The sequence below is a fragment of the Prinia subflava genome, chromosome 3 (assembly GCF_021018805.1).
Source record: "Prinia subflava isolate CZ2003 ecotype Zambia chromosome 3, Cam_Psub_1.2, whole genome shotgun sequence".
Lineage (NCBI taxonomy): Eukaryota > Metazoa > Chordata > Aves > Passeriformes > Cisticolidae > Prinia > Prinia subflava.
This window is the reverse complement of record NC_086249.1, coordinates 56,765,424-56,789,689: the sequence shown is the minus strand read 5'-3', so window position 1 is coordinate 56,789,689 and position 24,266 is coordinate 56,765,424. Positions and strand designations below refer to the sequence as shown.

The 24,266-nt window shown below is 35.5% G+C and overlaps 1 protein-coding gene across 3 annotated transcripts in view; it reads right to left on the bottom strand.

Moving 5' to 3' along the window:
• PIBF1 (progesterone immunomodulatory binding factor 1) overlaps positions 1-24,266 on the bottom strand; it is a 108,072-nt gene that overhangs the window by 73,353 nt on the left and 10,453 nt on the right. For all 3 annotated transcript variants that reach the window (XM_063392213.1, XM_063392212.1, XM_063392215.1), the window contains exons 6-10: positions 16,554-16,687; positions 14,437-14,545; positions 11,099-11,280; positions 8,676-8,801; positions 4,606-4,704 (exon numbers count right to left, since the gene is read on the bottom strand). In XM_063392213.1, coding sequence (XP_063248283.1) covers positions 4,606-4,704; positions 8,676-8,801; positions 11,099-11,280; positions 14,437-14,545; positions 16,554-16,687 — 650 coding nt within the window. The remainder of the gene's footprint in view (positions 1-4,605; positions 4,705-8,675; positions 8,802-11,098; positions 11,281-14,436; positions 14,546-16,553; positions 16,688-24,266) is intronic.

Sequence of the window (24,266 nt, the reverse complement as noted above, 5' to 3'; positions counted from 1 at the left end):
GATTTAAAGTGGTAGTGATTTTCAAGACCTACATGGCTCTTCAATTCAAGGCATTACAAAGCACTTCATACACAAATGTATCAGTCGTGCAGGGAATAAGAAGTTCTGACAGTAGATTTTATCACAGGGTGACAGTAGTTTTGCCTAAGAACTACTTTGGCCAGCAATCTTCGGTATGGATTTTTTAAAATTTGTTCTTGAAATCTTCATTTGATACAAATATTCTTGAAGAGATAATACGCCCCTATTTAAATATTATTGGTAACTTCAGCACATATATACATTGAGTTAGTAATTTTAATATTAGAATCCTGTCCTGTTTTTGTTAACAATGAAAGTGTAATGTAATAAATGAAAATCTAATTATGAGACTCCTGCATGCTCCATAGAGATTCTAAATGCATTCTAACATTTATTTATTCAGGAAATTTATCCAATTATCTTCTCACCTAAGATAGCCTTCTATGCTTGTGTGCAATTAGTAAGAAGATCTTAATTTCATCTTATTTAAAAACTCATTTGATGAACAGAATTGATCCTGTCTCCATCACCTAAAAAGTTTAGGACAGATGACTAACATCAGATAGCATCTGATGAATTCTGTAATGTACCACAAATATGAAGAGCAAAAAAATAACAGGGATAAAAAGATTCAAATTAAAAAGACTATGGAGAGACTAAAATAAGTCTCTAAACTGTATAGTCAGCTTGCAGATGACTGTAAAGAAAAGAAATAAATCCGTAAACACAAACATGCTGACAACTTTTTGCATACTTCTCTTAACCTATAAAGCAGCGACAAATGTCAAGAAACGTCACTGACTTTTATTCTATTTTGTTTTTTATTTGAGAAAAGCATTTCCAAGAAGAAACAACAGAAATACTCCTAAAGGTATTTTCACCTGTAGCAGATCATCCATTATATAGTTAACATTTTTTAAAAACTGAGCTATGTACATCAACCCAGAAATGCTTAAATAATGATAATACAAAATATTTTGAACTCTTTATAGAACAAACCTAAGGCTCTATATGATTTCTGTAGTCATCACCCTGACTTAACACAACTACAGAAACATGGTTTAAAATCCATCATCTGTGCATCTGTGTATATTCAAACAAGAAAGAAGAAAGTACATAATTAAAAATATCCTATTACGTAATGGACATTGGCAGGAATTGAAACTAGCTTTTACAGAACGAAGGGTTTTTATGAATAGTGTCCACTGTGAAGTTGAAGGAACAGCATTACCATAACACAATTTCCCTGAACACTCATTTGCTGTTTACTGCATATCTGTTTTGTTTCTCTTCATTATTTTACACTTCTCACTTTATCATTACAAAAACAGGAAAAGAAAAATCACCTCAAGTACATCATGTGAGCTGCCATCAGCTGTAAAACAGTAGTTTTTTTCTCACTAAGAAAAAAAAGGTTTTGTATGAATTTCCATTGGTTCCCAATAATTCTAGAATTTTTAAAACAGTTTCCACTGATAAAGTTGAATCTTGGAAAAAGATATAATACACCTTTTAGAAGAAATGTACCGAATTTGACTTTAAAGGAAGTCAACAAAGGCAAGAGATGGTTCTTGTGGGTGAAGTGCTCTAGTATGAGTTCACTCCATATTAGACCTTCAAATCCACTTTAAGAAAAGGAACCATTTAAATTTGATGTTGCACCTTATAGGAAATTAGAACATTTAACCATCAGGAAAAAACAAACAGAAAACCACCGTCCACTTCTACTTTTTTGATGTTGGTTTTATTTTGTTGGTGGTGCTTTGGTAGGTTGGATGTTTTTTCTTTTGGCAAGGAGAAGTAACAGATTAATAGTCAAAAGTTTGAAAATAACACTTCAGGAGTGTTCAAAAGAAGGAAGAGCTGGAACATATTTAGCATCTGCACTTAACTGTGTAGATGATGGAGCTGTTACACAATTGTTCTGCTTATTCTACCCCTAGACAATTTCAATTGAGGTAATACAGCTTTGAAATTAGAAAAAGTCTTAAGCCACATTACCAACAAGTTAAAAATGTTTCCCTTTGGTCATCTTTTTTTTAAAACACGTGTGACATCAACAAGACTTGAAGCCAAAAATATCAAATAATTTAAGTTTTTTGTCATTGTCATAGGTAAATGAAATATGGATTCTCACACAGACATTGCAGATGTATAATGGCAAGGAGAGCAACAAAACTTACATCCTGACATCACAGTAGTCTGCTTTAAGGTTGAAACAGCAGATCGTTTCTCAATATAACTCTTTCATGAATATTATCACTTTGGTATTTTCTTGGCATTTGTGAATAGCTGTTCACAGAAAACTATCACAAACATGAGTTAAAAAAATGAAAATAACTGCACTTGACTAGAAAATTGGGTATTAGTTACACTTCTGATCACAAGATTTGCCAGGGGCTTTATTTAACCACCATTCAGGCCAGTCAACATTCCACATACTTCTGAAGCTTTCAAACATGTTTGTTTATACAGATTATGATACCAGTGGTAACTACGATGAGTCACCTTGTTTTTACTAAAGTAGAACAAGCTGTTATAATCACTTAAATACAGAACTGGACAACACAGGTATTCCTTTTTCATCTTAGGGGTTTCTGGTGATATTAAAAAATTCCTTTGTTCCACAGAACTGTCATATGTGAATCCACAGTAAACTCAGAATTTGGGTGGGGTCTTTCAAGTTAAGGTATTTATACCATCTCAACATGCCAGTTAGCTACTTTGCAGTTCACTTAGCAAGATGATTTGGAATGTGGAGAAAGTCACAGTCACGTCTTGACACCTGTTATGTGGTTAGAAGTGAGGTAGTTTTAAAGAGAGACACCTACATTTCAAAAAAGGCTAGTACGGGTTTTCCATGTTTCCAAGCAGAAAATAATCTTCAGAGGAACAACCTACTTCTTAGAACTCCAAACCTCAGCATTACATGAGGAGAGTTTTATTTAGTTGGAGAGCTTATCACTATGAAAAAGCTGTAAGAGCAGAAGCATAAGGGTATCAAACAAGATTCCTATGTTTCTAATTGCAAGGGAACTTCCCCCCTCAAAAAAAAGCAACAATATGAAAAAAGGACATATTGTATAAGTAGGAATGCAGCTGGACAGAAAAGTATTTTCTCCACGGTTCTTAAGTCTAAAAATAAATATAGAAGAATTGTAAACTTAGTATTTTTATTAAGTAAAAGTGCAAACTCAATTATGATATGCAAGACTAATTTTCAAGAGGAGTTTCCAGTTATATATGAAATCCCCATGTCTTAGTAAATCTTACCAAAGTGAAAGGGAGGAGTCTCATTAGAAAGAAACCCGTGTTGACTCACACTAGCATTTTATTTTAACTCAGGCAGTTAGTTTCACACCAAGTGTCCTGGTCTTCCCTACTCAAACAGCTTTGATTTCCGCATTGTGGAGTCATCATCTTAGAGTTTGCAAACTGAATTCCTTTTTTAGAACCCAACAATCCTCTCCATGTGCTCTAACCACTAAAAGGCATTTGGCACCCTTGGGCCCATTCAGCCGAACAAGAATTAATTTGAAGTCAAGTCCCTTAAACTCATTGTGGATATCAAGCACTCCAACCCATCTCATTTGCTCTAGCACTACTCCTATTGTTTCATATCATCAGTTAGAAATCGTATTTTTTCAATATTTAGGCAATGCTATTTCTTTGGTAGTATCACCACTGCAATTTAGGAGTCATACATAAAAATTAAAAGCTTTAATAAATTTCTCACTATTCTTAAGTTGACAACATTTTAACTGATTACTACTTGTAATTAAAAATTATTTAGAGCAAAGAAGGTTCATCTAGTACTTCCTTTGAGTAGATGACTAGGTAGCACAGTCAGTTAATGAACTGATCTCTACATTTTGTAAAAAAAAAAAAAAAAAAAGTGTATTAAACAACGAATTAAATCCAAAATTAAAGACATGACAAACTTAACCTGAGAAACTTTGATGACTGTCCATAGTTTTACATTACCTCATAGTTTAGCACATATAATAATCTAAATAATCTACAAAAAGTAAGGAAAATGTGTTACGGAACATGAAAGTAAGACTGCTTGCAAACAGGCAAAAAATCAACCATAGTTTCTTTCTCCATGGAACAGAACAGTACACTGGCATAGACAATATATTCTACACATGGAGTATGAAAGACTGAGAAGAGATAGCAGTAAGAAAAGAAGTATGTGGCAAACATAAATGCTCATGACTACTGCTCTCTATCCAAACTTCAGGAAAACTATTAATTAAAGTCATCTTACAAGACAATTTTCTACTTTCAACTAAAGAAAAAACCCCACAAACAGGTTCAGAGTTTGACCACTGCTACTGTACAGTATAAAATCCACATTCTTGCTATGAAATAAATAATTATGTTTGTTTGTTTCTACAGGATTGTAGGAGAAATACCAAACTTTCATCTCGTTACTGCATTGATAATGGGAAAAATTTACCACCAGAATTAAGTCTGTTTGTTCTTTGTAAGCAGAAAGTTAGTCATTCCTCCTACCTCCACTGCCTATATATAAACACTGTTATACCATCTGATTTTTATATGCTTTTTAAAGATACTTACTGTTCTAAGAGTTGATCATATTTTCTTAAAGAATCCTTTTCAGCAAGAAGTGCTCTCTCTTTTTCAGCAACAGCATTATCTCTTGCTTCTCTCAAATTTCTGAAGGAAACAAAAATTGGTATTTTAATAATCTGTTAGAAAAAATATTGCTTTGCTTCATTAATTACTATTCTCTTACGTAAACTTCGATACCACCTTCTTCAACTCTCACAGAATGACAGACGGGTCTACCTATTCACTATTACCTACAGAGGCTTCACTTCAGGTTATTTTCATATATACCAGCAAAGCTTCCAGTTCTGAAATTCTAAAACATAATTATCAAATCATGTATTTCTATGTGGAAGAATATAACTCTAATTATTCTAGAAGAGTAGAAATAAAAAATACTTATGTTTTGCAGGAATTAAATAAATTCCAATAACTTTTCTTGGTACTTTGGGAATAACTGCAGGAATGCTGTGGGCCTAGCTGAGATGATTCACAACTTCCATGATAGATCAAAAAAAGTTTAGGTAAGCACAGAAATCCTACTTCCACATACATCTAATCTAGTTACTCTGATATATAGATCATTGCATATCATTGGTGTCTCCTTCTGGGTTCTATCACTGGCAACATTTTTGATCTGCAAAGAGCCATAAAATAACATTCTATTACAATCAATTGATAGGGTTTTTTTTAACCAAGGATCAGTCAAGATGTTCAAACTACCTCAATTACTATTTCACTAACACATGAACACATTCTCAAAAATGAGAACAACATTTACTAAGTAGCATTTGTGTTTAAAAATTGGAATTAGTTATTAATAGTCTGTTATGCTGCAAGCAGGCGACAGATGAACACTGCAGAAGTCTGTACTAAGGGGAAGCACTGCTTAGATGCTGTATATAAACTCTGTGTCCAGTACTTAGTGTAACACAGCATCAGCCAATTTGCCAGAGCTAACAGTGGCTGTTGAGGATCAGACATCTGTGTTATTACTGTTTTTAAGGATTTTATTATACTGCTGGTTTGCTTCTATGATGAACACATTTGGAACATATTAGATGATCTTAAAGATTCCTTTCAATTTTATCTAAAAGGGATCCTATTCATATGCTTCAAATGTGAGCAAATCCAAGCACAGCTGCAAGGCAAGCCAAAACCATGGCTAGCAGCAATGACTAGGGGGTTTCACTTCCACACCACATTCTTCTGAACTGAACCGCTAATGGGGATGAAACCTAGATCTTCCTACTGAAATTTTTTCTTTTCCCTCTCCCCACAGCAACTTTCTGATTTAAGATAAAATGAAAGACTCAGGGAAGTATGGAATAAAAGTGAAAAGTCAAGATATAAAGGAAACAGAAAATTATTAAGCTCATTTAAATGTTAACCTAGGCCATTGTGTTACACTAAAGGTATATAATTTTTGGTTTAAAGACTATTTTCTAGAATAAATGTTATCAGTGGCACTTTTCTGAATTCAAAGTAATTCATACAAACAGGAAACAGTTACTTAGAAAAAATAAACATCAGAATTATGCAGCAGTTAACTGGCTATTAGAGAAAGATAACAGAATTTTCTGTAAAAATTGAGTTACTAGGCAGAATTTAATGCAGAAATTCAGGGACTGACCTTAAGATTAGATTCTTTAAAACTGACTCATATGAAAATATGGGAACATGGCAATAAATTTTGATTTATTAGATAATAACTTTAATATCAAGCATATTATGTTTTAGAGTTGGAGTCCAGAGCTGTATCCTTAATCGACCGGAGTAGTGGAAGTGGGATAAAAATTAAACAGGAAAGATACGGAGACTAATTTAGAGAATAAACTATTTTGCTTAGCTGAACAACTAACCAACTGAAAATGCAACAGGATGAAAACAGACACAAGTGAGATACTATTCAACCAACCAGACCACAATCACAGATGTGATGCAACTTCTGTGGAAATACTCTTTCTAGAGAGCCAGGAGACACAGCAGCGATGCTGCCGCTGTCAGTTGGGTGATTGCCATTTCAAAGGAGGTGAAGCACCTACCAAATGGCTGCACTTATGAGGCATCTAGCCACCCTACCCACATGTGAAAGTAACCTTCTGAAATGGGCCAGGAATACTATCTGGAAGATCAGGAACCGGGCCGAGGGAGAAGGTGGGATGAGGACAGGCAGTCTGGATGAGGACAGGACCTCATGGGCATCTTTATTAGGTGTTCAGGTTTTCAAACAAACCTCTTGGCAACTGCCATTTACTGCACTTTGTCACGTCCTACTGTTCTAGAATGCAGAAACTGTATACCAGTCAGATTTAACCATGTCAGAAAAGGTGCTCAGGGAAAGCATCTCACATGCTCAACAACCAAATTGTGTTTCATCTATGGGAACAGACTACAGGTAATCCAGTGTCTAACCTCTTGCAGTCATTCACATGCCCGCCCTGTGAATTCACTCATGCTTGCTAATGCAAACATAGTCCATGCTTACAACAACCATACATGTAAAACTGATGCCAAAAAAATAAGGCGTGAAAGCATCACCTCTTTATTAGAGGCCCCCTCCCGTTTTAGCTTCTTGAACTGATTCATCCAAGTGTAACATAAGCACCAATAAATTCAAAGGAACTATCAGGCTTGACAAAGTGGTAAAGAATATGAGCAACTGAATATTGGATTAGCTTAGCTGCAATATCATTCCATGCTCTGAGCAGGAGGACAAAACCAGCATCTTAACTTCATTTTCAGGCAAAACAGCATCTCATCACATTACACAAATTCACTGCAAATTGTTTTGCTCACAATTTGAAGTTCCATTTGTCTTACCATTGAGGCAGACTGCCTTATGGTGGATTTTTTAATATTTTATAGAAAGAACATATGCTAGAAAGCCTTAATTTTTTCATTGCCAAACATGTAGACAAATCTAAGGGATTTGCATTTCAGAAGTAATTATTTCAAAATGAGGAACAAAACTTCTGTAAAGCAGTTCCAGGTACAAATGAAATATCTTTCAGTAGCTTTCTCAATGATAAACAGACGCTTGTGAAACCTCCAGAAGGAGTGCACGTTTAAATTCATACTTTGTAATTCAAAGTAGATTTGCATACAGGAAGTGGTGTGGATGTATATATGTGTGCATGTATTTTACTCACACTTGAAAAACTACATAATAATGTAATTGTTTTTTAATTAGAACCTTTCCACTGGCTGAAAGACAGCAGAAGTCATGTTCTTTTTTCACTTTTCCCAGCAGTAAGAAAACTACCTATTAGAGGAACAGACGCTGATGCCACAAATATCTTTTTACTACTGTCATTTCCTTCTCCACACGACACTTTCAGGACATCTAAAGTGAAGTTAAGTTATTAAGCACTCCTCCCATTTTAAAGCAATAAAATGGGCAAAAAACAAGCTCAAAAGGAATTTTGGTGCCAAAGGTCCAAATCCCTAAGTCCCTAAAAGGCTTATGCATGTGCATGTAATTCCATGGTATTCAACTAGATGGCACACATACAAACTCATCATGCAAGTCTTTGCAGGACTCGAACCTACTTTAAAAGACAATTTTACAATAATTTAGTGGAAATCAATGTGTTTTTTAATCACAATGCTCTAGAAAACCTCAATTAGATTCATTTTATACAGGCCCAATTCTTATTTCTTTTGGGTTTTTCCTGCCTTATTTTCTGCCTCAACACCTTCTTTTCTGGATTCTTGGCACAATTTCAAGATTGCCTCCAGAGCACAACAGGTAAACTGTCATCCCATATTAATTAACTAATACTAGACATCTGAACAAACTTCAAACTATCAAAGTTTATGTAGAACATGGATTTTAATAATCCTTTTCAAGTGACAATTTTGGCTGTCCTTTATTTAATAATAAATACAACAACATACATTTACTGTACAATTTCATTTTAGTTTTTACAAGACTCCCACCTGTTTTGCAACTGAACTTACATTCTTACATTTTGAATACCTCTCAAAGAGTCAGTCAGCTAGGATTATAGCTAAGCACAAAACACTGCTTGCTCATTTCTGCCCCAATTAGGTTATTAGGCCTACACCTTACCTACCTGTTTTCACGTTCATACATCTCTTTTGAGGTGCTTCTTAGTTGCTCAATTTCTTGGTTTGTTTTCAACCTTATTTGTTCCAACTCTTCACGGAGTCTCTTTTCGTATTCTGCTTTATGGTGGTCTCTGTAAATAAACAAATATATTACACTAGTCAAAATATCAAAACTTCAGGCACAGCTTTACAAGAGCAGAATTCTTCTTGATTTTACATTTTATTTCAATCTTTACTCGTTTACCTCTCAATGACTTAAAATACTTATCAGCCTATGTTGCCACATAAATTAAATTAGAATCAACCAGGAATAAATAATATTTAACTGTGAAGAAACATAAGGTTTTTGGTCACAGATTTAATTTTTTAAAGTAATTTAATATTGATTAGTCATATAACATTAATGTTTTTCCAAAACTTCTTTGTCAGCCTTTACTCAAGTGCTTATATTAAGTAACCACTTAACTCCTCACTTTCTCCTTCATCACTGGGTAAGGATTGATTAACCTGTTGATTTGCAATGTTGCTATGCCACTACAAGACTTCCTTGTGTACTATCTGCACCTCATATGAGGGAAAAAGCATCACAAGAAACATTCAAGATTAAATGCAATGGAGATTTGTGAAGTAAAAAAACCCCAAGATTTCTGTATTTATCTTATTAATGTAACATATAAATTATTTAAACCACAAAATTTTTAAGCAACAGATATCAGAAGATATCAGGATAAAAGAATTTCATTTCAGGGAAGCATTGACTGTTATTGTAACTTGGAAGCTCATGACAGATTGTAAGGAATCTCATAAAGAATCTCCCCAACAAATATAGTTATGTTGTAAGCACTCAACAGTCAAGGAATGTCAAAATTTTATAGCATCTAGTTAATGTTCAAGAATAATAAACCAGCACTGAAGCAACTGGTAAAAATCACACTTTTGTTTGGAAACAAAAGCATATTATGAAGATATGGTCATTTACAACTGTAAAAGGTTTTAGATTTCATTTGATTTCCAATCATGTGATAGCCCATAGTTCATCGAAATCAGTACTTTAGCTGGTCAAAAACTCCCTCACATTAACTAAAACCCCAAAATATTATGCTTGCTGTCCAGGTTTTCCTTTATTTCCTGTTCCTTTTATAAAAGAAAACTTTTCAGTTTTTCTTTTTATTGAGACACTGTATTTCAGTTGACCCTTCAAGAGAAAAGCAAACTTATTTCTTCTCCTTCCTCAACTGTGTCACACTATAGCAAATACTGTATGAAGACCTTTTACACAATAAAGAGGTTTATCATAAAAAAACCAAAAAGAAGGTGATTTCTTAAAACAGTATTTCAAAGACTTAAAATTTTATTTAAAATACTGAAGTTCCGGGTGAACATAGTTCTGAGATATAAACATGTAACACAAATTGAAAAAACTGTGAGTGACTGCACTGATAGGAAAAATAATATTTAAAACTCTTCTGATACAAGCTGGAGCTTTGTAATTGATCATTTCAAGAATGCTGTTCTATTTTCATTTAGGTAACAATTTTTTAGTTGTCTATCAGGAGAGTCATATTAGCACACTTCCTCTTAGTGATACAGGACACAAGATTTATGGATATATGAAGGAGTAACTCCGTGAAGGTAGAGTCGGCGACAAAGTATCTCTATAAGCAATGTTGCAGAGGTAGCACGTGGTTTATTGTGAGGGCCTTGCTTGTAGCTGCTGGGCACAGCTAAAGCAGGCCAGGAGAGCAGGAAAAGAGAGCAGAGAGCAGAGGAACCCCCCAAGGTCCCGAATACCGTACATTAAATATCTTTCCAAGTTGAATAGTATGAGTTGGACCAACCAATCTAATACAAGATAACAACATTTACATACAGCCAATAGAAATGTCCCATTACCTAAGGCAAGCAGAAGGGGATTGTTTAATCAAAGGATCTGGCCCTCAGCTTAGCAGGAGTGTATTGTTTAATCAAGGGGGCTGGCCCTCAGCTTAGCAGGTCGTTGTTCACAAGCTGATGGCCCTGTCCCTACACCCTAAATTTCAAAGCTTGCTTTCATTTCTATCTCGCTTGTTGAACTCAGACTCCCAGAATCTAAACCACCATATTTGCAAGGTCTTTCTACTTCATCTTTCCCAACAGATATACACTGAAAACAAAAAGTTTGTTTTATAAGTAACTGAGTAAATCTACAAGAATAATTGCCATAAACTCCCAGTACTGAAAGTTTACTTCCACTACTATGGTCTTATAAAGGTTTAAAAAAATGTTTCTGATACATATTATGACCCCAAAAAAGTGTTATGCTTCGAGTTCCATACATATGGGTTAGCTTTCTGAAAAATAAAATTAATTAAATGGGATTTGTGCAAGAAACAAGGGAAAACAGTTAAATAAGCTGTCTACTGACAGAAGTGAACGGACAATAACTTGCCTGGATGCAACATATTTTTCATACATTTCTTCCCTAGCTTTTTTGGCATCCTCTAGCTGAATCTGTAGTCTTTCAAGACGATCTTCTTCATGTGCACAGCGAACACTAAGCTCCATGTTCTGGCGATTAAGATAATCTTTATCTTTTTGCAACAAGTTGAGGGATTGTTGTATGTTTGCCAGCTATAAAAGGTATTAAAAAGAACACTTAAACACGAATTTGAAGATAAGTATTCAACCTATTTGCAATTCATTTTTAACTCTCTTCTGTGAAATCACCTGAACCAAGACTCTACTTACACTTTAGTTTAAGTAAGTTGATGAAGCTTTAGGCTGAAAAAAAGACTTTACTGACATTACAATTTTATGAGTTTTCATTATTTATTTCCAGTAGTTGGTCCTTTCATCTACATCAGTATCTAAATAGTTCTCAGATACTGAATAGCAGCGGTACTGAATAGTTCTATGTCAGAAGTACTGATGGAGTATCTTGGTGTTAACCTGTCATACTAACTACAACATTCTCAAGAACAGCAGTGAAACATTTAAGGGCACCAGGGTGATTACTGCTCCATAAAGAAATGGTAAAACTGATAGTGCTGGGGCTGATGTAAGATATGATGGTGTTGCTACAGAAGGTTGAACTGATGTCAAAGTGGGAAAAAAATATGTTGAGAACAGCCCCCTTTCTCATCAGATCAGCCATGTTTCCTACACCAAGAGATATTGTGAGACAGTAGTCTCCATCCATTCAAGGTGAACACAGTTACAGAATAGCCAAAGAGCATAAGGACACTGCTGCAAGGTGGCCCAGCTCCATTATCATAACAAAACATAGTTTCACCCCCTTAAAGAATTTTGCCATTTAAGCTCCTGAGGATTTCTCATACCAAGTTCAAAGAATGACTAATAACTTATCAGAAACATGTCTCCTACAGCTATAAAGACATCATGTACATGGTTTAGACAGAATTCACCTTTTCTAAGTCATAGAAGGATTGAAGGTTAAAGAAGATAGTGGAGACAAAGACATGGAGCAAGTAGTTGAACAGAGAACAAGTTATATACAAACAATGCTCTTAGAGGCATGCTCCTCTCCATCAGTCCACTTGCTGAGCAGCACACTCAGGATGAGGTATAAATGCCTATTCTATACTTGATCTAAGAAAAAAAGGTAAACATGGTCTCTCTCCAAGTAACATGTTTTATGTATATCCATAGTGAACAGACTTCATGGACTACTACATGAAGAAAGCAAGCAGTTGCTGCTCCTACAAATACTCCTCTGGAACAAGTACTGTGTAAAACCTTCCAATTGTGCTCTACCAATCCAAGACTTGATACTGTATCAGTATACACAAAAACCAGCACAAACCTTCAAGGAGATTCAAGTAAGAGTTTGAAGTGACATTTTAGTTTAAAGAAGTGCTACTTTTATTTCCTCTGATGAATTTAGCACAAAGTTAACGAGAAAAGCCATTTGCTGCTATTCTGCAGTACTTCTTATGTAGGTACAAACTTGATGTACAAGAAAGGCCACTGTTGTATGCTGGGAACAAACCTGACTTTTGGTGTCCTCTTACAATGCTAGACTGAGGAATTAATAGACTAACAAAGCCTTCAGACTGATACTAAACAGGTATTTTCTAATAGAAACTCAGATGTTTCCCTAATGTTTCTGACAATCTCTACAGATACCTGTAAAATCAGGCAGAGCAATGCCATCTTTCAAGTGGCAGTTTTAGTCAGTATTTTATCTGCAACATTGTTATTTACACAGCCACACCAAGGAACACCATCTCCCCTGAATACTCTCAAGAGTAGTCTGTCTCATTTATTCAGCTGCTAAAGTGTTAACAAGCAAAGCTCTTCCACACTATTCTTGCAGGCTCTGCCTCCCTGGCTGAACACTTGCCTGCCCATGGGGAGTGGGGAATGAATTCCATGACTTGCTTTGCTTGTGTGTGCAGCTTTTGCTTTGCCTATTAAATTGTCTTTATCTCAGCCCGTGCGTTTTCTCCCTTATCCAACTGGGATGGGCAAGTAGCTGTGTGGGGCTTAGTTGCCAGCTGGGGTTAAACCATATCAAGCTTACTCACAGCATTCATCTTCCACAGGTAATTTTTTCCCTGGGGCCTCCCAGGTTCCTGAGCTTACTGGCAGAGTTCAGTCTGTCTTTGCTTCAGCCTTCTAAGTCACATACCTAGGAAAATGGCATGCATATAATGCCTAGCAAAAAATGGGAAGCACTTGACCAGTGTTGAGGGAGATAGCCTATGTTGCTGTGAGGCTGACCAGGCGTTGGAAGGATCACAGAAAGTGATCAAGGCTTCTGATTTCCAGAATCCTTCCTCAAGGAGGAACACTCAGTGGGTTGGTAAATCTAATCTCAGTCCCTGCAAGGATTATAAAGTAAATTCCCCTGGAAGCCATATCCATGCACATGAACGAGAGATGACACAAAAACTAACCAGAATTTACCGAGGCCAAACCTAGCAAACCTGAAAAAACATTAGCTCTGTGGATGGGAGGACCACTGTCCATGTTATTTACTTGACCTTTTCCATGGCCTTCAGCCACCTCTTATAACAGCTCTATTGAAAAACTGGCAAAATACAGATCAGATAGACAAGCATCAGTTGAACAAACTGAACATGGGACAGAAATGTGCCCTGACAGCAAAGAAGGCCAAGCGGCTCCAAGGCTCTAATAGCAACAATGCAGACAGTGGGTTAAAGAAATTATCCTGTGTTCCACACTTGTGAGACTATATTTGGGGTGCTATATCCCATGACATGTATGTCCGAAAGACATGCATTAACATACTGAAGCAGGACCAGAAGAGCTCTACCAAGATGGTCATGAACTGCATCACATGATGTAACAATGGGTTAAGAGAAATACTTGGAACTTTCTTCAGCCTTCAAAAGAGGAATCTCTATGGGGAAAATATTATTGCTATCCTCACATATCCAAGTGGAACACATAAAAATAGCCAGATTCTTGGCCGTACATAGTGACAGACACGATGCAACAGAAAAAAGCTGTAACAATTGATTACTTTTTACAAATGCATTTTCACAAGAGGGCAGACAAATACTGGAGCAGATTGTCCAAAAGGCGGTGGCATCTCCATCATTGGAGATACTAGAACTTGAAAAAGACCTAAGCAACTTGACCTAACCTTGCTCTGTACTGCATGGACGGGTTGGAGCAGCTGGTCTCTTGAGACCATCCCAATAAAATTATTCCAGGATCCTGACAAACTCGATTAGACAAAGAATCAAATTCCCGAGATAAAGAAATACACAATTACTAAGGTAAGAACTTTATGTTTACCTCTTTTGCTAAGTCATTTCTTTCTTTACTTTGTGTTTTGTATGACACCTCCAGTATTTCATAGTTTCTTCTGAGTTCTGACAATTCATGCTCAAATACATCACGTTCACTGTGAAAGCAAAGTTAAACTATTAGATGCATAAAGTGTAATGAACAAAATTCCTGTGCCTTTTTAATTTCTCAGCCTTCTTCCACTTCATTACACTGACTTCTTCCAACTAGTCACTCACAGAAAAAACGGTGATAATCTTAACGTTTTATAGTTATTAGCACCTGCAACAGCATCATTTTATATGAAACCACTGAGGATTACTTAAACACCCAGGAACAAAGAAAATTCTAAAATACTTGAACTCCCATCCTAAATTATTTAATTCTCTCCTGATGCTTCTTCTTTAGTGTAACTTTGGGCTATGTATTTCTTGTCCTAGCAATGATCTGTACGTATCCTTATCCATTGTTTTAGCTTTATCAAGCTTCTGCTGCTATTTCCCATGACATTCTCTTGAATCTTTTGCAGACATGGAAGGCCAATGAAAAGGTGAAGCAATTTCATTCCCATCTTCCTAACAGAGCAGAAAGGAATGTATACTGGTTCTCAGTAGGTACTCTGCCCTGCATACAGCCTTCAAAGCCAAGTGAGTTGTCATGTTTAAAATACACGACACAAAAATTGTGCTGGTGTCCTGAGCAAAAGTACTTTCTGCATGCACAATGAAGCATCACTGTGTCTCCACTCTCACCCTGTCAGAACAGGGAAATGAACGAGCCAGTATGAGCTTGCAGTTTAGAAAAAAGCTAACCAATATTGTATTGAGCATAGCATTGCTTTAAAACTGAGATAACTTGTACTACAGCAGAACTAGATCTGACACAGTGTTTTTTAATGGCAGAAACAAGTCTGGAAGTGATTTACTCCTGCAGTGCTCCCAAATATCCTCATGTAGTTGTGCCAACAGACCTCTCCCCTCCCCTTCCTCTGTGCCTACCCAGCTCAATACAACCTACTCTCTCAAATACTCTTTTGGCATGTTCATTCATGCTTTTCTCAACTCAAGACTTTTAAACACACACTGTTAAACACTGGGGCCATTCACATGAAAGTTATTACAATCCACTTATTAAGATGCAGTTGCATATAGGAAGCAAATCACAGCACCAATCCATCCTATTTGCAACAAGATGCCAGACAGATTCCGAGGCTGTTTTTGTACATATAGCTGTGCACCAAAACCACTGTGAATCCAGAAGACAAATTCCTCTTCAAATGACTTAGTAGGCAAAGTAATTTGTGTCAGTAGCTACGCCTGAGTTCATTCCATGCGAACAACTAAGGATCTGACAGGGTCTTTTCTATTCATAAACCCCATTTTTGAATCCATTTCTCAACAAATGTGCCAAAGACCAGATTTCTTGTACTTGCAAGCACACTGAAAAAGTTACTTGGAAGCCGCGCTGTGAAGTACACATCTATGAGTACATTTACAAGAAGTCTATTTTCACTATTTGGAATTGATTTTCGTAAGATGGATAGTCAAAACATTGGCTATAACAATATAATCTGTATTTTTAAAAAGCTATACACTGGAACTTCCTGCAGTTGAACAAATTCACTAAAGTAATCCTAAGATTATCTGATAGAGTTCTCATAACAGCCCTTTCAAATTTATGGTTTCAACGATATCTTAAGTTGTAAATATTAATTCCCAAGGTCCTGCCCTCCTAACTCACTCTGTAAGCAGCATAGAGTAGAGCATAGAGCCTTTTGTTAGATTATTGCTTTTAAAATATGAATAAAAAAGAAGTACTTGTTCCAAGATGCTTGCCATCAACAGCTTCCTTAGCTGCAATGAGACTGCTAAGCTTTTTTGAAACCACCGTAAATCTGAAAATATAAACCTTTAGGAAGATAATTTGATGCATTGGTTTTCAGAATGTCGTTCATTTTATGTCTGCAATATACTAAAGGAGGTAATTGAACCATTAGTGTATGAGGTAAGGAAAAATGTCTGTGGTGTGCATAAGTCAAAAATAAAACTAAGAATGCTGGTCAATCAAGGCTGATTTTTATTAACATTTATACATTAGTTAAACACTTGAATTACAGAGATACTTACCATTTTACTTTATCATAGTTCTGTTGTCTGTAATCACCTTGCTGAATCAACTGCTTGGTATCAGCCAGTTCCAGTGTTAAACGCTGGCATCTGACCTCAAGCTCTGACCGACTCCTCCTCTCATCTTCATAGCTCTAGAAGTGAGACATTTTGAAATTATCATAGTTGCACTGATATTTACTTAAAGTAAACACCAACTAAGTTCTGTGAAAACCTCTTATGAAGATTCAGGTGGTAATATTTTCATTTGTCTCAGTATTTGGAAATTTAGCACATCACAAAGTAACCAGCTATATAGATACTCAACTTATTTTTATCTTATTACTAATATTTGAATAAATGCACCTATTTTTTGTAATGCATTTGTCCATTAGCAAAACTTCCAAGACGAGTTATCCTCAAATACACAGCTGGTGGTCTGCAAACCTATGCTAGGAGCATGAAAGTCACACTACCTTTACAACAGTTTCAAACAAATGAAGATAATTGTTAGTTAATTGGAAAAAAAAAGAAAGAGGATGGTTTGTTCAGCAAGTTTAGCAACACCTGTTATTATCTGAAAGTTTCCAGCCAGTTACTCCCAAATTGTAGCTATTATATCTGGTAATCTATGTTTGCTGAAGCATATAATGGAAAGGTTTGCAGTAAAGTAAAGTAAAAAGTAAAGTAAAGTAAAGTAAAAAGTAAAGTAAAGTAAAGTAAAAAGTAAAGTAAAGTAAAGTAAAAAGTAAAGTAAAAAGTAAAGTAAAAAGTAAAGTAAAAAGTAAAGTAAAAAGTAAAGTAAAAAGTAAAGTAAAAAGTAAAATAAAATAAAATAAAATAAAATAAAATAAAATAAAATAAAATAAAATAAAATAAAATAAAATAAAATAAAATAAAATAAAATAAAATAAAATGTTTACTTAATGGTCCATCAGCATTAATTTCCAATTTCCATACTTTTATGGATTATTCTGGAAACTAAAACAACAAAAGCAAAGCAAGAGAACACACAGAGAGTATTCATCTTTTAAAATACTAGGTATTCCTTTTGAAGATCAACAGATTTCCTAATCACACTCCTTCTCTCACTCTCCACAGCAATATATACCTTAATCCCCAATCTAGACTTCACTTTTCAGTTTTCTACTGTGTAGGTACTTTTTTCACAAACTTATCTTACTTATTTGTCCTAAATACTGTACTACTTAGCAATTTATTCACAGAAATGACCAAAGTAATAATGCTCATTCACCTATACAAGGTAAAGCTTATAGACTACAAAAAGAGTTGCTTGTTAAAAATTTGAGAATACCCCCATGCATCCAGATTTTTTCCATATCTTACTTCACAGAATACTGCTGAGTTCAGTTTTTTACTGCTGTGATTAAGAGCAAGCTCAATAATGGATGCTTAATAAACAATTACTCTATCTGGCTACTATGAATGGACATCAACAATAGTATTAACTGTAGGTGAGCACAGCCTTAAGATGTCATTACTAAACCGTGCATTTAGCAACTGCGAATTACATTTATTTTGCAGTGAAAGACACTGTATGAGTGCATAATTTTTCAACACTGCTGAAAGTTATGCTTTATACAGTTATAGGAAGAAAACTGTGTAGCTACGTATTAATAGACAACCAAAGTTTAAGGCAACAGCATTTATGGAGTATATGACAGAAGGACACTGATAAAATCCATAGACATCAGCTGAAAGACTGGCAGAATGCCTTCCTGAAAAACCACACCTAAGTGCTTTTAAGACACTACAGAAAAGCTCCATAATCTACTAGCTATATTGTAACTATTCTGTTGATGAAAAAGAATTTTTTGTTTTATATTTTACATGCCTACTTATCTTCACTTTTACTAAAATCACTTCAGGTCACAAATCACAAAAATCACAACACTCAATGTTTTTATGAGGATTCTGCATGGTCTACCATCAAAAATACATCATGTAAAGATGTGATTGTTATTCATCCTAACACATACTGGTATACATGGTTTATGTTTACCCTAATTAATGGATATACATTAAGTAAACTAACACTATAAAACACATTCTTCTTTAGTAAGCTTACATGTCATTATTTATAAAGATAACATCATCATAACAGTAGTCTCTGTCAGATGTTTTTAAAAGGTGTTGTGCATAAGTTAGCTGAAGTTTCAAACATGTAACATAATGGTGTAAGTACCCTGTTATGCAGTGCAAACATGACTCATCTTCAACACGAAAGGTTGGTAAAGGGCACTTAACTTTTAAGTGCAAATTGAATGATTAAATTTAGAATACAATTCTTCTGTGGATATCCCATGCCATTCTGCTGCTAACACCATGCTGGAATTCTCACATCCCTCACTGTGGGCTACTGAAGCTCCTACAATAGTATGTATCTGGTAGATAATAGACAACTACCAAAAGCATAAAATTAAATTGGTTAACCTCTGGAAAAAGTTGTCATAGACAGCTTTAAAGCAACAATTAACAGAACAGCTAAGTATTTGCGAAATCAGTTCCTTGTAATAGCTGAGACCTAAACCTATTTTTGAATTTGATTTAATAAATCAGTTATTAATGTCATGGTAATGTCATGCAACAATATGGTAATTCTAGGGAAGGAAAGTTAAATTCTGCTTTGGAAAAGTGATACTAAAGACCTACCTTAATTAGAGGGGTTTGTCATGTTTGTTTTTTTAAGATTTAATACAATTCCTGAAGAAACACTAATTATACTGCACAGGACATGGCTTTTCATCTATCTAATCTTAAGGTGTCGAAGTAGTATTTTAAACACATGAAGAAACATGACAAAGCAAGCTGATATCCAGTCTAGGCTGTAAATAGGCTGAAACACAAAACGCCCTATGTGGTATGCACATCTCCAGGTAGCACATACACAAGCTTCTGGACTTCCATAGCAATGCATCTTAAAGACACAATCAAGACACCCATGCTTAGGCAGAAGAAGCCTTGCTTTGCATGTGATGAAATTAATTTAGTTTCTAACAATGCCCATATACACTGAACTGATTTTAAGATCTCTGCAATGGAACAGCTTTATCTTTCCATTTATCTTCAAAAGATAGCTTGAACATCTTGATGAACAGCTTTGTCCTGCTGCAGCAAAAAAAGGGGCTTTTAGAAGAATCAAGATACGGAGCTCTTACAAGGACAGGAATGAGGTCCTGGAAATAATACCAATAAATTATATTAGCTTAATTAAGCCCACAAACCTTAAAATAATTAAAGGACAAACAGAACTTCCTTACACTGAATGTGATGGCCATAATACTCCAAACACCTCATGGCTTTTCTTCAGCCTCTTACTCATTTTTGCTAGTACAGAGAGCAGAAACTCAGACTAATGAGATGATTAAAACAAATGAAAAACCACAGTTGTCTTGTGTGAGACAGATAGGCAACCATCGCCTAAAAAAATTCTTGACAGAGCTCCCCAAGAAACCCAGTATTAACCAGTACAGATGGTTTCTACAGGGCATGAGTCAGCTAAGAAGTGCTTTTGTTTGGTTTACAAACACTGTCCACAGACAATGTTTCAAGCAAGAAGATTCTCAGCTTGTGTGATCTGCACCACTTAAAACCCCAAAGTGATGGAGAAACTAAAGATCTAACAGCAGATCTCAGTTTAACGATATTAATCTTCACTGCTATCCTCAATCTGGAATGAGCAGCAGTTTTATAGCAGTCACTGAAATAAACATCTAACTGAATTTTGAGTGCAAAATCCAGGTGACATACTTTTGGAACTAAGTTAGTGACACATAATACATAATGGGGATTAGCTGATGTTTCAAAAAGCCTTTGGTGATAAGAAGATAAACGGAGATGCAGGGAACAGATTAATCAGCCAATCAAGCAGCAGCAACATGACTTCTTTACACCATCTACAGATAAGCCTGTGAAAGAAAGTGATGCTGCTTTTTAAAAGCTTTTTTTTTTTCAAAGATCTTCATCTTTGAAGAATCACCTACAAGAGCCAGCCCTTTGTTCATATCCTAAAGGCCCTAGACAAATGTAAAGCTACTGTACTATTGTGATGTGAAAACAATTCCCTCCAGTTATTTGGATGAGGTGCTGCTTCCTTGTAAAGATGACATTTCGCTTCAACTGTTTACATACTCTGCATTCAAAAATAACTGGTCAATATATTATTTACTGGAGTGCAGCAGCAGCCCAAATGTCAGGAAGAAGCTATACATAATTGGATAAGTAAGACATCTCTTTAGTAACTTGCTATGAAATTGGTGCTCTGCATGTAGATGGGAAATTGGTAATCTGATTGTAGATAGGTCGCTATTTGCCACTATAAACAAAAATGTTGAGCTACTCCGAAGTAGAGAATCTCTGCAAGGAACATATGAAAGAAAAGTTTTGGAATAAGTGCTTCTATAGCAAAAGAAAGTGGAGGAATAGAAAGTTTATTTCTCTGGATTTGAGCTTACTTGACTTTTCAGTGAAATATTCTCAGGTGAGAAGGATCCTTGAGATCACTACAGAGCAGTATAATTAAACCATCTTGTACTTCTGAACCACAGCAGTCAATGTGAGCCATAGCTATGTATTGAAAGAGTAGAAAGGTATTGGAGAGAAAAGGGAACTGTCATAGATATGAACTTTCCTTAAGTCTTAGAAATATTAAACTGCTGCCTCAAGCTCACAGTTACTGGTACAGTACAGTCTTTGCTGCTGTTCTCCTGAACAATATTAACAATAGCAAAAAAAAAGCCAGGCACATATTTCGCCTAAGACCAAGACTTCATTTGTCTCAAGAGAGTTGTGAAGACCAAACGATCAAGGCACTGCTTGAAAGGGGGCTGGGGAAGGGTTCTAGAGTGCAGTCTTTAGAGATACACAAACTCTAGGAGAAACCCCAGGGATCTCAGTCCTTTTGGAGTAGCAACAACAGCCTCAGTTTTCTAATATTCAGACACATCTAGTGCCAAGTGATCCTTTGAGTACAAAAACTTAGTTTACTCTTTGAAGACTATAGATATGATTTCCCTCCAGCTGGAAAACATCTCAGAGAAAATTGTTAGCTATGTCTAGCAAAACCTGACAGCTACTAATCCTGATTCAGAGATGAAGTCTTAGAAAAGATCTATGTTCTACACATAACCAGCTTTGTTTTTAGGATAACCACAGCTTTCAGATACTTTCATGCTATAAATTTTACTGGAAATCCTCAAGGCAACTTTATATCAAAAATAACTGAAGAAAAGGGAGCCCTGATAAAACTGCATCAATACCAAATTCCAGGAAAACATTGCCAAGAAACTCCCAGACAGAAGAAGAAAGCAATACTTAATCTTCTGGAGGTACAAAGAAAAGCAAAATTTCCTTCCAAGAGACTCTCCCAGCCTTGAGAGAAACCCACTAGTAGTAAATTACATCTGTTTGAGGGAAGGTTCTAACCACTTTGGAAACAAACAACGCTGAAAATAGTAAACTGATGTTCAGCATGGGAATGCACACATCAGAGGCTGGTTTTATTTCTGGGAAGCTCCTGGTAATACACCACTATAGTTGGACTTCCTCCTCTATCTTTACCTCCAAAGGTAGTGGTGCCAACATTATTTATACTTGAAGTACTGAGCACTGTAAAAGGAGGACTAAAATAATCCTGTACCATACATTTAGTAACAAGTCAGTCAGCAGTACAAGAACACGGCTTTTACCAGTTCCACCGCCTCCCCCAGGGCTGTGGCTGCTGTACCCGGAACCTGCACTGATCTAAGTCACAGAGGCAACAACTGTGCACAAAGAGCCACTAATTTAGCTGTAAAGTACAACCAACCACTTACACTGACCACTTTAAAAACAGAAAGCAGCAGAACAAATATGTTCCAGTGCTAGAAATCAGTCTTCACAAGCCATTTTCTGCCACCCCTTGTCAGAAACAGCTCCCTACCCTACTGGGTCTGTGTTACAGATTCAGCAGCACACCAAGAGAAGTTTACAAAGTTTTGGAGTCAGTATGGTTGACTTACTTGATTAATTCATTTCACACTTAAATTTTCCAAAAGTTGACTTAATCTATTAAGAGAAGTTCAAATTTTCCTTCAAACTTTTTCAACTCTAACCAAGAACTGAAAAAAACCCAAAACCAATTGTCTTAACTTCAGTGATGACTGCATTTCAAACTTCTGTACTACTAGATTCCTAAAGAAGTTTTAAACTCAGACTTTGTTGATAAAATTACACAAAGAACAGAAATACTGCAATGATCAGAGAAAACTTAAAATTTACACAATACTGGATAGAAACCCAGAAGAAGGAGTTGAAGAGTATTAATTATTAAATAACAGGCAAGAAAGTTCAGCAGCTATAGTTCATGTACCTGGATAAACAAGAACTACTGGAATACAAAAAAAGTACGGTAGAAGACTGTGAGAGCTTAGGTAAGCCTCTGAACAAAACTTTATTTCTTACTGATATATTTTCTTGCAAAAAAGTTTGACCTTCGTGAAGAGCTCAACAAAATTACCCCAGAAGTACACCTTGAAATTACTTTTCCATAAACTGCAAGAGATGCATAGGTATATCTGCTCGTGTGCACCAAGGACATTAGAGATTCTGAAGTGCCCTCACATCCCGATGATGCTCCTCTTACCTTATTTTCTGAGGTATACCTTGTTACAGTGACACTCAGCAAGTCACAAGGTAAAACCTGAACTTCCCAGAATCAAAACACGGAGACTCTTAAGCCTCTCCTCAAAAGAAAAGCACACCGCATCTCGGACTTCGAGAAATAGATCAGTGGGAAAGGTGGAGAGCGCCACCATGTGGTGCAAAAAGAACAAAATTAGAAGTCTCTATCAAAGAAAGGTCTATGTCCCAAAAAACCTGTTTCTAACACAACTTTAATTATTGTTATCGACTATCTTGTTAATTTGCTTCAGCAAAAGTTAATAGATGTCAGTCAAATCTCAAAGGCTCAAATCCTCTTCTACAATTTTATTAAATCAAGGCACATTAAACGTACAATGAAGGAAAATGCTTATGCAAGACAAAAATTAACAGGATTAGTTTAATCTCAATTATGACCAGAGATGTTGACACAGAATAATGCTGAAGCACATAAATGCATACATTATATTGACTACTTTCTCTAATTCAATCAAAATGAGAAATTAAAGTACATGAATTTCACAAGATAAACTTGTATAAAGAATTTCTCCTTACATCTGATTATTCTGTAAACAGAATTTCACAGAGAAAAAAAGGCAATAATTAAAACATGTTCTCAGAGGTAGTAAAATAACAGTGTCATGTAAGTCTCCACTAGCCATGACCTGGAAAAATACACTTTGAGTACCTGAAACTCTTGTCCAAACTCCAGATTTATAAAGAAATAAGCTAAAATACAAATCACCATAGCTGTATACATATCAAGAATAATATATGGATAAGTAAATTACAAAAAACATGCTCCTTATACTATTTCAATTCCTTAGCTCTTTAAAAATGAAAATTAAAAATGTGTATATAATTAGTTTCTCTACTTCTTGTATTTATACCTTACCTGAAATCAAATTATCTTCTTCAGTATAGAAAAAAATAGGAAAACTAAAATACAAATAATTGAAAAACATAACAGAGAAGATACAACTCCAAAGAACTTTTAAAAATACATTTTCGTAACATTAAAACAAAAGATGACGCAAACTACTACCAAGACATCCCCATCTCAAAAACTAAACA